The 13,482-nt window shown below is 33.0% G+C and overlaps 1 protein-coding gene across 2 annotated transcripts in view; it reads right to left on the reverse strand.

Moving 5' to 3' along the window:
- The window catches only part of CSMD3 (CUB and Sushi multiple domains 3), a 726,030-nt gene that overhangs the window by 455,517 nt on the left and 257,031 nt on the right, over positions 1–13,482 (reverse strand). The window contains exon 7 of one of the 2 annotated variants that reach the window (XM_040588419.1): positions 1,282–1,590. The exons of the other annotated variant lie outside the window; for it this stretch is intronic. Coding sequence (XP_040444353.1) covers positions 1,282–1,590 — 309 coding nt within the window. The remainder of the gene's footprint in view (positions 1–1,281; positions 1,591–13,482) is intronic. 2 annotated transcript variants of the gene reach the window in all.

Below are 13,482 nucleotides of genomic sequence, written 5' to 3' on the forward strand. Positions count from 1 at the left end.
AACCAAACTCTAATTTATACTAGCTGATAACCCACAAAAATACTTCAGATTTGTAATGAAATTAATACAAATGAAACATAAATAGCTGTTTAATGATTTATGTTTCATATGCAAACCAAATACAATGCTTGTTTTTCAGTTTTCCTACTTAAGTTATACACTTTAAAATTCCATAGTAGTGCAGCTCTACTGTTTCAAAACATGTTAGTAAATGAAGCTATAACTTGTACTAGGCTAGTACCTCAACCAGTAGGACAACAATTTCCAATCTAAAATATTCTTTACAAAATATCAACCATACAACGGGACTTCCACAAATTGCTTGTGCTATAAAAGATGTTTGTCCTCCATATATTTGTGTTTATAAATTCTTCATACACAATAGATTAACCTGAAACAATGGGTTAGCACATAATAAAAGTTAAAAATATATAATAAATAGTAATCAACATTAGCTTGCAAAATTAAGCTGCTTCTTCCCTGAACTTGTGTATGTGTAAAAACATACCAGATACATTTTGTTTCTGAATGTCTGTGCTGGTTAAATTAAGACATTCCAGCACTGCAGTTTCTCAGCCTCATGTTTCAGATATTAACATTTACCTTTTAAGACAATAAATGCTTAACATAATTCCAAATTATGTTCATTATTAGTACTTTAGCATGAGGATTAGATCATCTGAATATAGGAACATATCAAATCTTTAGCTTTACTACCTTAATATTTGCAACTGAACTCCCTGGCATTCTAAACTTTGCTTCATTCATTGATTTCACATTTGACACAATAAAAATGTAATTTATTTTAAAACGCCAAAATATTGCTGAAGATATAAGCAGAAGGGAGATGATTACAACTGCATCACCAATTAGTTTAGCAGCTATTTATGAAGTACATTTTTATGCTATAGTTGATTATGTCTAAAAACATATGCAGAACAGATTAATATTCTAATCTCAATTCTCTAAACTTTCATCAGATATCGCACTAGGCTTGATAGTGAAATATAACAATATAGGCTATAAAATGGCACCAAAATAAATTTCCTCTTCTTTCCTTTTTGTCTTTTTATAAATCAAATTAATGTAAATTACTAACAATATTATTATTTATTTCATTTTTCCATCTTGCTGCTCCACTAGAACTGTTTTAAGCAGATTTAATCCCTTTCCCATTTGGTTCAATTAAATTTGCTGAATGGATACCTGATCTTTCACTTTTAATTTACACAAAATATTTTTCCGTAACTACATGGGCACAAGTAAAATAATATCCAATACCTCTATGAGTAACAACTGCAAGTTCTTTAGTTCTTTCTATCTGCTCAGCATTTCTTGGTCGTCTTCTTGTGCTTTGTAAATTTGCTTGATGAAGGGAGAGTGCTTCCTTGGAAGTGGCCGACTCCAGAATTGATTTTCTTATATTCATAGCTTGTACTTGTTGCTCTTCAGAAGGTTGTCTATAGGTGGTCACTGCACTGGATACAGCAACATCAGCAGATGTGCTAGCAACAGTAATAGCACCAGTAGTGGCCGCAATACGCTCCTCTAACTCACCAGTGGAGGCAGTTTTGATCAAAGTGGAAGAACCTGTGGGACACACAGTAGCACTGGATGCTAACTTTTTCTTTTGAATTGTGTTCTCCTGAACAACCTAAAAGATTAAATTTCCCTCTGTTTAACATAGTAAAGACAATTGACGTGAAAAGGTCGATACTCTGTATTTAAAAAATTGAAGTAATCAGAACCTTTTTTTTAATGCTAGTGAACATTTTGTAATTATAGATATATTTTTAAATGTCCTCAAGAACTTATATTATAAACTTGTGTACTAGTCAGAGTGACAGCACATAATTTTCACCCCTGCAAATTCAGTCCTGAAATCAGCATAGCTAGAGCAAAATATGCAGCTATATCATTAAAAGGGACCCAATGTGTAGAACGGTGATAACCTCCCTACAGGGGAGTGAAACAGCAGCACTATATAGTAACCTAGGTAGCAGGCAAAGCTTCCATGCTGCAACTGCTAATAAGGCTGCCAAATACATTCATACATTTGATTCTTTTCATCAAACCTTGAGAGGGCTCCAAAATCTCATTTAGACTTGATACAAGGCCAAGGGTAGATGAATAGTAAAAAGGTACACATTTAACAGAACACCTAAGTATAATTATCTATACTTGATATTGGACAAAGGTTGCATCTGTAATTCTCTTTTTGCTTTCTAATTCCTGCAATAGGACAGATTATTTTACGCAAAAAACCCACCCACAAAATGATTGAGGAGTTAAAAAATTCTCCATGCACTGTTTATGAAAATATTAACATCTCTAACTTGTCTAGTAGCTAAAATATATAACCCATGTAGGAATTCTTAATATTTTATTAACCTTTTCATCCTTTCCAAGTCCCTAGATTTGGCTGCAAACGTTTAGAAGCCAAGTCTTTCACCTGTGAGCATTTAGAACATTTAACACAGTAGCAACTCTGTCTTGATTGTAACAAATAAATGACTGCGCAAAGTGTAATAAAATTCATAATAGAAAAATAACATAGACAAAGTTGATGTAGCATGTACTGTACTATGTTATATGAATATCTTTAAAATATGGCTTTTATTTATTCCATAGTAATGATTAAGTGGCTCTTGAACAGTCACTCAAACAATAATATCCCACACTTTTTACTTTTGAGTTGTCCTCTCACACAAACTTTGAGACTTTTCCTTTAAATGTAGTGGATGATGACAGGATGAAAATAAACCAGAGTTTTTGCACTGTTAGAAAAACCTATACACTAGAAAATAAGACTGTCTGAAGAACTGAGCAGTATATAGCACTGGTACATAAAGGTATATCAAATCTCTTGACAGAATTATCAAAAGTACCGTACAAATAAATGGAACATATCCTAATGTTAAAAATACTCAGTCTTGCTGATAAAATCTCTTTCCTGGAGAAATTTTAGACTAAAAATGAATTTGTGGTACTACAAAAAAAATACTGCCATAACAGAATACTTAAGCATTATACAGAAAACTAATAAGGCTGCTGTGGGTACATAGGTTTTTTGCCATCATACATTTAATATCTTAATTTCTATTCTGCAGTACAGCACTTCTAAATCATACAGTGGTGGTTTCCCCTACAAAACAAAACAACCTTAAAAGCACCAGGTAATATTCCGAGGTTTTGTGTCAGAGACCAAACCAAAAACTACTTACTGTCCTATGATGACAGCAGTATAAGTAACTAAAATAGACCTAGACATGTTTTATTCTTTATTTCAGAGTAAAAGAAGAAAATTGTCACAACAATGAATATTATAAAAAGACTAGACTAGTTATGATTCAGGATACAATACATTTTGACACTGGTATCAAAATTGAAACACAGAAAATACAAGTGCATTGTCAAGAGATATTTTAGAACCTGAGAATGTTGAGTAAAATTAAGAAAACTTATTGCACATCATATAAGCACTACTATTAAAGCAAAATCTGTGTGGACACATCTTTATCATGCAAGCAAATGTACAAGAACAGGCAGTCTCCTGCTCCCAATATCAAGCTCAAAGCAAAATTATATCTCAGTCAAATGGCATGTTATACTCTAGTGCTTTAAAGAGGCACAACAAGTTTAAGAGAAAGTTAATCTTGAAAAAGGCAAGAAAAATTATGCTTACTTAAAGCTTCAAAACTTATACATTGAAAAACACTGTACTATGATAGAGAGGCAACTTGCAAGCAAAATACCTAACTTGTTAAGCTTCCACATCCACTTACAATGCAAAAAATAACTCATGCAGAAGATCAGTAAAATGTAAAGAGCATGGTATGATTTACATGGAAAATTCTAAGACAAAACTAATATTATGTATAAACAATCTAGTAAGTATCAGCTACTGCATAGAACATACGCATTCATGTTTGCCTAAATATCATTTGTAATCTGTAAAAGCATGAACTTTGGTGTCTTAGTTTCTATGAAAACAGGTTTAGACCAATTGAAACACCTATGCTGTATGAGCAATATAAGACATTCTATACTTCATTCATCTGCAGTCAAATTTGACATTTGAGTTTGTCAAAAAGACTATTTTAAAAATTGTAATTTCCTATATGATACACACACACACATAGAGAACCCAATTATTCTCCCTTAATATTCTGGTTTAAAAATATAAAAATTAAAAAAAAAAAAAAAGAAAAAGACAAACTCGCAATTAAAAATGGTACAACAAGGAAGAAAGGAAGACTGAATTCTGCTTTTTGGATAAAATTTAAGCCAAGAATTTTCAGTCAGCTGGAGTCAACTCAGAATTCAACATCATTTTGAATTCACAATCAGCAACTGAGAAAATCTGAGGCTTGAGGAACTGCCAGGGTGCTCCATGGGAGGGAGCAATAGGATGTGGAGGCAAGGAATAGTAATTGTTGGTCAGTGCATGGGTTCACAAAGAAAGGGAACCTGACCAGCCCAGACTAAAGGAGGCTGAGACCTACTAGACTGGACAACCATTTCTCTGATTGAGTCTCTGTGGATGGAGAACAGATTAAAATCAGTAAAACTGAGGACCTTGTCAAATTAGACTGCAGGAGGAAAGATTTGAAGTGGTATTTACACATACAAAATTCTCAGCTATGTAGAAGTGGAAGGAGATCAAGCTGATGATCTACAGAGCAATTCAGTTCAAAAAAGTAATCTGAATTAACCACTAGTCAAAAGTGTTGTAACTGCTATAACTTTGGATAATGCAAACATATGGAAGACCCATAAGCCTTTCTATTTATATAGGAGTGAAGGTTGCTCCTGATCCCAGGATCATTTTTAGTAAAGGAAAGAGGCAAGCGCCTTTGACATCTGCCTGAGACAAAGCTACAAAAATAGATTATGAATCTGTGCTAGATATACAGGCTTTGCATATGCAATATGCTACAAGTATACACAGGGTTCCTGTTGTAAACATGATAGCAAAGGAAATTTACCCCAGATAAACTCATAGTGGAAGTTCTCATTTAGATTAACGGACTAACTTTTTACAAGTAATCCCTGAAGGAATAAAATAACTGAGGGAGACAGTGAATACTTTTGCCAACTCTACAGAAGCATTAACCAAAAAAAAAAAAAAAAAAAGGAAGAAAATGGTATCTAATACAGTGAAAAATCTTCTATTGAAAATGTTTTTTTTTTCCTTCCCATTTAGAAGACTGTGACTTGGAAAGCTTCCCTTTAAAATGAGGAATACTAGAATAATGTATCTTACCTCTCCAATCAGTAGAGTTACTTTATATGTATTCACATAAGTTTTAAGTAATATGCCAATATCTAAACAAAATAATAATAATTAACAACTTTTAGAAACCATAGGGCTTATAAAAGGTAGTCTCCATATGTGCTGGAAAGCAGAATGAGACAAATGCAATTTTTGTTATAGATCTTAATTTGAATCTCTATACATTTTAGAAATAAATTGTTTTCTTAACCAAAATCAATTAATTTCAGACAAGACAACCTGAGTTTCATGCTCGTTTTAGAAGCTTGAGCTTTATGCTATGCTGACATGCTGTGCTCAATCCCAGATTAAGATGTAGATTCAGCTCTGGCTGTTGCCTCCTATTAAACCAGAATTGTTTTCTTTTCCAGTTCCATAAGGTTGCACAAGGTAAAGTATCAGTGATTAGTCAACATGCATTAACATGTGATTTAAGATTGATTTTTTTCCAATAAAATGAACACAATTATCTACCAATATTTACTTGCTATTCTTTCTCACAAGATACAACTAAGAATCATGTTTTAGCAGGATTCAGACGGACAGGATTTTAAGGAAAATCAATTAATTCACTAAATTAAAGCGAGAGTGTGAAATTACAGATAGTTTCTGACAACTGGACTGAAAGAAACTATTTCAAGCACAATGACATTTTAAAATAAAGTTTTGACATAAATTATGTTACTGTAACATCTGTTATTGCAAGCCAAATATTATAATCCCACAGACTGAAAGCATGGCCACTAAAACTCAACTAAATTGAAAGCCCACCATTAAATTGCTGAAAGGTAACTAAAGAACTTGGTTCATAAAGAAGCATATGGTAAAAGTTTTACAGATTTTCTAAATTTGCTTTTATTTCAGAGAAAACTGATGAACAAACAAATGTTCTAATACTATTTATTTGTCCAATGGTTGGTAGTACCATGCTGATTAGTTGTGAAACTGATCAAAAACAGAGTGATCATTCTGTGGTGAGTTTGGACTGGGATTAAAACAATTTTTATCCACAGGATCACGGAATAAGTCAGAGTGAAACGGATCTCAAGAGGTCTCTTTCTGTCATGACAATCTAAATCAGGGTCAGCCACAAGTTCATACCAGTTGCTCAGGGCCTTATCCAGTCAGGACTGAAGAAAACCTCCTAGGATGGGTAGTGCACAATCCCCCCGAGCAATTTGCTCAAATGCATGACTTTCCTCAGAGAAGAAAAGTTTCTGTTTATATCTTTCATGATCTTGTTTCAAATGTTGTCAGTTGTCTTTCATCCTTACACCATGCTCCACCATGAAAAGCTCAGCTCTTTCAATAACCCTCTTGCAGGCATTTGGAAGCTGCTGTTAGTTTTCACCTCTTCTCCAGACTGAAAAGCCCAACTCCCTCAGCCTCTCCTCACAGCGAAAGTGCTCCAGCCCTCAGTCATCTTGGTGGCCCTCCAATTAAACTTCCTCCAGAGAAGAACTTATCTTTCCTGTCATAGGGCCCAAACCTTGATGCACTGTTCTAGCCATGGCCACAGGCGTGTTGAGTAATGTACAATAAACCTTCACTTTGATCTACTGACTATCCTCTAAATTCACATGTTTTTAACTTCAGCAGTGGAAGAACAGACGAAAACTGGCAGATTGTTCATAAGACCAAATAAATGGAATGGAAGGCTACTGTTCAGCAGCTACTTTAATTCACTGGAATTAGTTTTGCTGATCAATTCCTGGGAATCAGGTAGAGTTCAAAATGTGAGAGTAAATAGGGATAATCACTATCTTGTTTATTCAGGATGAATTCAAGTTGCAGGACTTGTGACATGTATGATCCAACTACAGACTTACAAAACAAAGGTAAAGGTCCTTAATGCAGATGACTCTAAGTGGGACTTACTACAGTAAAGTGCTAATGAGGTTAGTCTGGGATTTTTCCCGTGTATCTTAATAGCAAGAAGTACACTATTCTATCCTTTTGCAATGAGTAATTGAGAAAGAATTGCTGACAGTCTTAAGCAAAAACAAAATGCATGTTTCATTAAATAAATAAATACACAATTTCAAAAAAGAGTAATCACTATAATCCATCTTCATTCTTCTTCCATATGTTAAAGGATCATCTTTCAGTGAAGACATATTTATTATTCTTAAAACCTTCCCATAGTTAACTAACTTTCTAGTGACCACTGCATCCCATTAAGAAAGGATTTTTTTGGCTAATAAAATATCTTAATTAACTGTTCTCTTTGATGTTCTCTGCCATTGGATATCTGCTGCCTGCAAGAATTTCCAATAAAGCTACAAACCTAATTAGAGGAATATATTCTAGATCTGTTAAAGGAATCTTCACATTAGTGTAGATATTACAGCTTATTTGACTCCTAGATGTCATTCCAGCCTTATTATTTTCACAAATCTTTTCTTTTATTCTTCATACATTTCTAGTATTTTTACCTGATTTTAAGTTCCAATTACAGTTTTTGTTCTGTTGCTGTCCAGGTAAGTAATAGAAAAGAAAGAAATCCAAAATGCAAATATACATTTGAGACTATAAAATCAGAATAAATGGCTGACATATAACATTCTTTGACCAAATCGATTTTCAGTTCCCAGCTATTCAGGAAGGAAATAAAACTGTGGATTTCAAGAAATACATGACTGAAAAAATACCGTTCAAAACAATTTCTAGACTGCAGTTCAAAGAGACAATGATCCCTGGATTTATCCAAACAGCAAAAACTCCTAAAGCTGTCTAGACAGAAGTTTAATATATGTATTTTTTACTTTCTTTTGTCTTCATGTTTTCCACAATTTGTGTGACTTGATTAATAATTTAATTTTTATTTCTTTTTAATACCAGAACATTCTCATTTGCATTACTGCATTCTCTTATGATTTTTTTACTAGAATTTTCTTTTCTCACTCTTTTTCCAGCCTTCCTATTGTTATTTCTTTCTTCTCTTTCTCTCCATGTTTTATATTAATTTTAAATCTAGATCAGCTGCTGCAGTAAGACATATACCAGAACAATCTGAAAGAAACAATTAAGCATCAACTAGAATTTTTCAGGGATGAGGGACATAAAGACATTTGCCATCCTTCAGTACATAAAAATGCATGCCTCTATGAATTTTCCATATGCTTCTCTCACTGAATGTACCATCACCTGAATTTTTTTAAGTAGATACTGAAAATACAGTAAATTTATGTCTCATAATTTAATCAAACTGATTACATTTGAAAATCTGAATTTCTATCCAGACAAAATCAACCTTCTAGGTTTTGATAATATAGAAATGCTGAACACCTTAACAAGATTTATCACCCCTCCACTAAACACAGGACATAGACAGAGAACTACCACTTTTTCTTTTATGGACATCTATCAAAATAATTAAATATGTTTGTTTAATAGAAAAACAGTACAAAAATGACCAACAACAGCCCACATATGGATACTGCTCTTTCAGTTGGTTTAACTTCGGTAAGAAAATACTTTTTGGAAGTTCTATTACTTTAAAGAAAAAGAAAAAAAAAAAAAACAAACAAACAAACCCAAACTTTAACACCAATGTAAATGAAAAAGCACTGATTTGAAATACAAAAGAATTACTTTCATATGATCATTTGTTGCATAGATATAGTCATACTTTGCTTTCTTCTCAAAAAGAGGTGCACACCAATGCAAGATAAATCTGTGAAATCGACCATAATCATAAAAAAAAAATCATAAATTCTTCATGACTCTTTTTCAACAATATTATGGGAATCTATGAAATTAATGATAAAATGCTGGGAGTGCAAAGTATTCACATCTATTGGCCTTATTTAAGAGTAGTCATCTTAAAAATAATCTCTTTGTTGTATTTGCAAACTAAAAAGCCTTGCCAACATTATCTTATATACTTACTGTCTTTGTAATTTGTTCTTGTGAAACACAGTGCAACAGAAAGATTTATTTACCCTTTTAAAGGATAGGATAACATCAAATAGGCAAATCTTCAAGAATAATTACTCTACAGACTATGTACATAGCAATGTATATAGCAACCATGTAAGAAAAAGATACATTTCTGTCCCAGAAACTACTTAGGACAAAAGGAAAGTGAATGCATTTTATACATTCTGCAGTGCAAAATACAGCCCACTGTGCTTAGCTTGGACCATATACCAGAACAGAACCTGCTGCTCCTCCACTTGTTCATAAATGGGATTTTATTAACTGGATTTTGAGCAGTTTTGGAAAGCATCCTCTTCCAAGATTTTAAGCAGAGGAATCAAGAAATAACAGGGAAAATATTACAATTTTAATTTGTTGTTGGTATGCGTGCTATAACTTGCCTTAAAAAAAAGGGGCGGGGGAGAAAGTTAGAGCAAGTTAAAAACTATCATAGAAACTATTGTAAAATCTTGTATGCACATTTTCAAACAGTACTTTGATGTGAAGATATATATCATGGACATTTAATCAGAGTTTCCATAAGTTTTAAATGTAAAGGTTCCAAAGTCTAATTCTGTTTGTTGTGACAACTTGGACATGCTATTATATTGTAGTACTCTCATTTCTTATCAACAAAACGAAATTCACAATTTTCTTTTACTGCCAGAGGGATATTAGTATTAGTTGCCTAATATCTCTTCAGTGCTATAAGCAAGTAAACTAACATGCATAGATCAAATACACAGATCCAGACAGATCAATACATATCGAGGTACTACATATTGATGAACTACATATTGATATGACTTTGACACTATTTTTTTTTCAATGAAGTTCAGATATGTGAAAAAATAATGAATGAGAAAAACTGTAATAATCATCTTTCATTTGCTCTTCATATCAAAAAGTCTTTGTATCATTGCTCTGAAGTGTCTAGATCAAGTAACTAATCTTTCCCCTAAGCAAGCTAAATGACCAAATTTTCTACTCTAGATCCAGTGTTAGGCATCAAGGAGCTATTTGGCAGAAACAGTTTACTAAAGTAATTTAAGACTCAAATTATTCAATATATTAATCTTCACTAAAGAGAAGATAATTTTAAGACCTAATGATTTTTTTTCTCTGTTTTTTAAACAGACTAGTACTTGTTAGAAATAATTTCAGGCAATTTTGCATCACAACACAATGATAGTAATGAAAGAATTATTTTTCAATAGCCAATATGTTTACCAACAACCAAAATAACTACTCCAGTTACTGCAAGTATCTTTCCTCAGCAGTGTATTATTTTGTACAGAGAAATGCTCACAAAGAGATGTCTTCTACAGGAGAAATATATAGTGGCATGTCAAAAAATATGGAAATTTGATTTTTGAAAATGTCATCTGGCTTTGGATACTTCTTACATTCATTCCTTAGCTGATAGAAATTAAGGATGTCAAATTTTGAAATGACTGGTTGCTCAGCATATCTGAACACTTCAGACTTTCACAGAATACTTGACATTGGAAGGCACCTCTGGAGACTGTCTAGTCCACCCCCACCTGCTAAGAGCTGGGTGAACTAAAGCAGGTTACTCAGAATAGTGTCCAGTCACTGTCTCTACAGGGACAGAGACTGCCACAGCCTTTCTAGAAAACTTGTTCCATTTTTCAATCATATTTAGAGTAAAAAGTCTTCTTCTGCTTAAATGCAATTTCCCATAATTCAATATATGCCCATTACCATTTATTCTTTCATTGGGCATTATTGATAATAGTCTGGCTCCATCTTCGTTACTCCCTCTCACCAGAACTTTATACACATATACACCAACATCTCTGTTTATTTTTAAAAATACTGATCTGTTGAAGTGTCTTAAAAACTTATATTCTTTGAATTGGAAACATATTTTTGGAAGTCCATGTTTGAACTAGAAATTTATAATAATACATATTCTACACATTCTTTCCACCTTTTTCCTTTCCTTATAAAAATACCCTACTCCCAAGTCTAACTGTCTCCTGTGATAATCATATTCTTGGATATAAGTTCTGTAGGTTAGCAGATCAGTTTCTTTTCCAGAATAAGTCAAAGCTGACCCTGGGAAAAAATCTCTAAGCTCATGTGTAATTTTCACTCTAAAGAATACTCCAAAAAATAAAAATCCAATTTGTATGGAGTTATCAATATTTATTAAGTGACAGTGAAATACCCTTTCAAGCTGTTCAGCTTCCTCAAATTATCTGAAATGCCTCCTTTATCTAACTCAAAGTCATAAAGATTCCTGGACTCAATCACAAAGCCTTTTCTTCCACGCAAAAATGGAAATTCAGTATTTTTCGCAGAATTTGCCAATTTTTCTAGTTATGCCAAAAAGCACAACTGGCTTCTTACTTTGTGGGAGCCTACTTTCAGCGGTTTCTTTACCTCTGTGATAAAAGCTAGCTATGTTAGAAGGCACATTCATATCATTAAGACCATGAAGAAAATCAAAGAGGTCCTGGTAAGCAGAACTAGCATTCAGGTTTCAGACAACAAAAGGAACAAAAGCCAGACATTAGGATTAATATTAGGGTAGGTTACTTGCAAAAAGCACAAATAGCAGCCTGTAGAATCAGGGGGCTGAAATGCAGAAAGTAGTGCAAGCTCTTTACCTCAGACATTGATAGTAATGTGTCATAACATATTGTGGGTTGCTTCCCATATAGCAGGTAGTGTCAAACAATAGAGCAGAAAAAGACTTAAAGACACTGTAGAATTTTTCATATAATTTCATTATTCTAGAAAACAATGAATTAAAGGCTGAAGCTGCACTGAATTTAAGCTGCTTCTGAATTATGTTTTTGCCTTTAAAGGGAAAGATTATGTAGGAATACTGCATATAAATAATAAGTTTTTAAAAATCGTTCTATCAGAGTCATGACAGTTTTCAAATGAAAAAACTTCAAAATAGAAATGGAATGTTCCCTTATTTCCAGCATACTGATATTAATGCCAGGATCAGAGATTTGACAAGAAAGTACTGTAAAACATCAGGTTTCCTGTGTGCTTTCCTCCCCAAATCCCACTGAGGTTACTGAGATGGGAAAAAGACATTCTAAGAAAATATCTGAAACCAAAGTCCATACACTAAATTTTCAGCATTCTAAGGTCCACCACTAAAACAATAAGAAACAGAAGAAAGCAGGAGGCACTTTATGGGAATCAGATACTCTTTGCACCATCATAAATACCAGAATATGAATATTCTATAAACCTTCTCTTGTGTGAAATGCAGCAATTCCCAATTTCTCCTCACTGGGTTATGCAATAATTCATGGGTTTCTGGGGTATAAAATTGGTGATGCGATGATTGTCACTATTTTTATTTATTTCCATTAATTTATCTCTATACCTTTTAAATAAGTAATGTTCCATTCTTAATATTGCTGAGGAAAAATAAAATCCTAAATATAAATAACAGTTTTTCTGTGTTTTTACCTGTGGAAGATTTTATGTTTTTCTAGACAGGAATGTAACATTCTTTGCACTATATATAATTTCTTAGAATTTAAGGTCCTTAGTGGGAAACAAGTTGAAGTAACTATCACTCAAGTATTGCTAGGATTAATACCAGCAAAAATTATAAAAGGCATCTCTAAAACAAGTTTATTATCTTTTCCTGTACAAACTAACTCACATAGTGCTATGATTTGCGAATGATTTATGTAAACTTATCCTAATGGAAACCAATTTGTATTAAACATCTCTTTCCTGGAATTATGTGAGCATTTTTGATTGGCAGGAAGTTTTGTTGGGTTGTTTTGAGGAACAAAATTTCTGTTACAAATATTTGTGTTCTCAGATATGTAACTATGAAATACATCAGAAACCTTCTGAAATAGAACTGAAAATTACTGAAATGCTCAGTCTTTAAACTGAAGTTCTATGTGATGTTTATCACATACCATGTTCTTTGTCTTTCATTAGGTTCTAGTTACTTCTATGTAGAATTTGGCTTCTGTCAAACCATCAGAAGTTTTTCCATCATTGCTATAGGCAATATGATCACCTTTGCAGAGGCAAGAGACTCTGAAAGATTCTACAGAGTACCAAAGTAACTTCTTTCATGTGTAAGAAGTTACTACATAACAGTGATTGAGAATTTTCAGCAATTATCATGTTTAGTTCATTCCTCCAAGAAACTAATTTAAAATAATGTTAAAAAAAACACAACAACAAACATACCACATTAATTCTAACACAAGGTGAGTACAAAAATTAGTACAAAAAGAAACATTTTGCCTCTGTACAAGACCACAGGA

This window comes from Falco naumanni, chromosome 3 (genome assembly GCF_017639655.2).
Source record: "Falco naumanni isolate bFalNau1 chromosome 3, bFalNau1.pat, whole genome shotgun sequence".
Taxonomy (NCBI): domain Eukaryota; kingdom Metazoa; phylum Chordata; class Aves; order Falconiformes; family Falconidae; genus Falco; species Falco naumanni.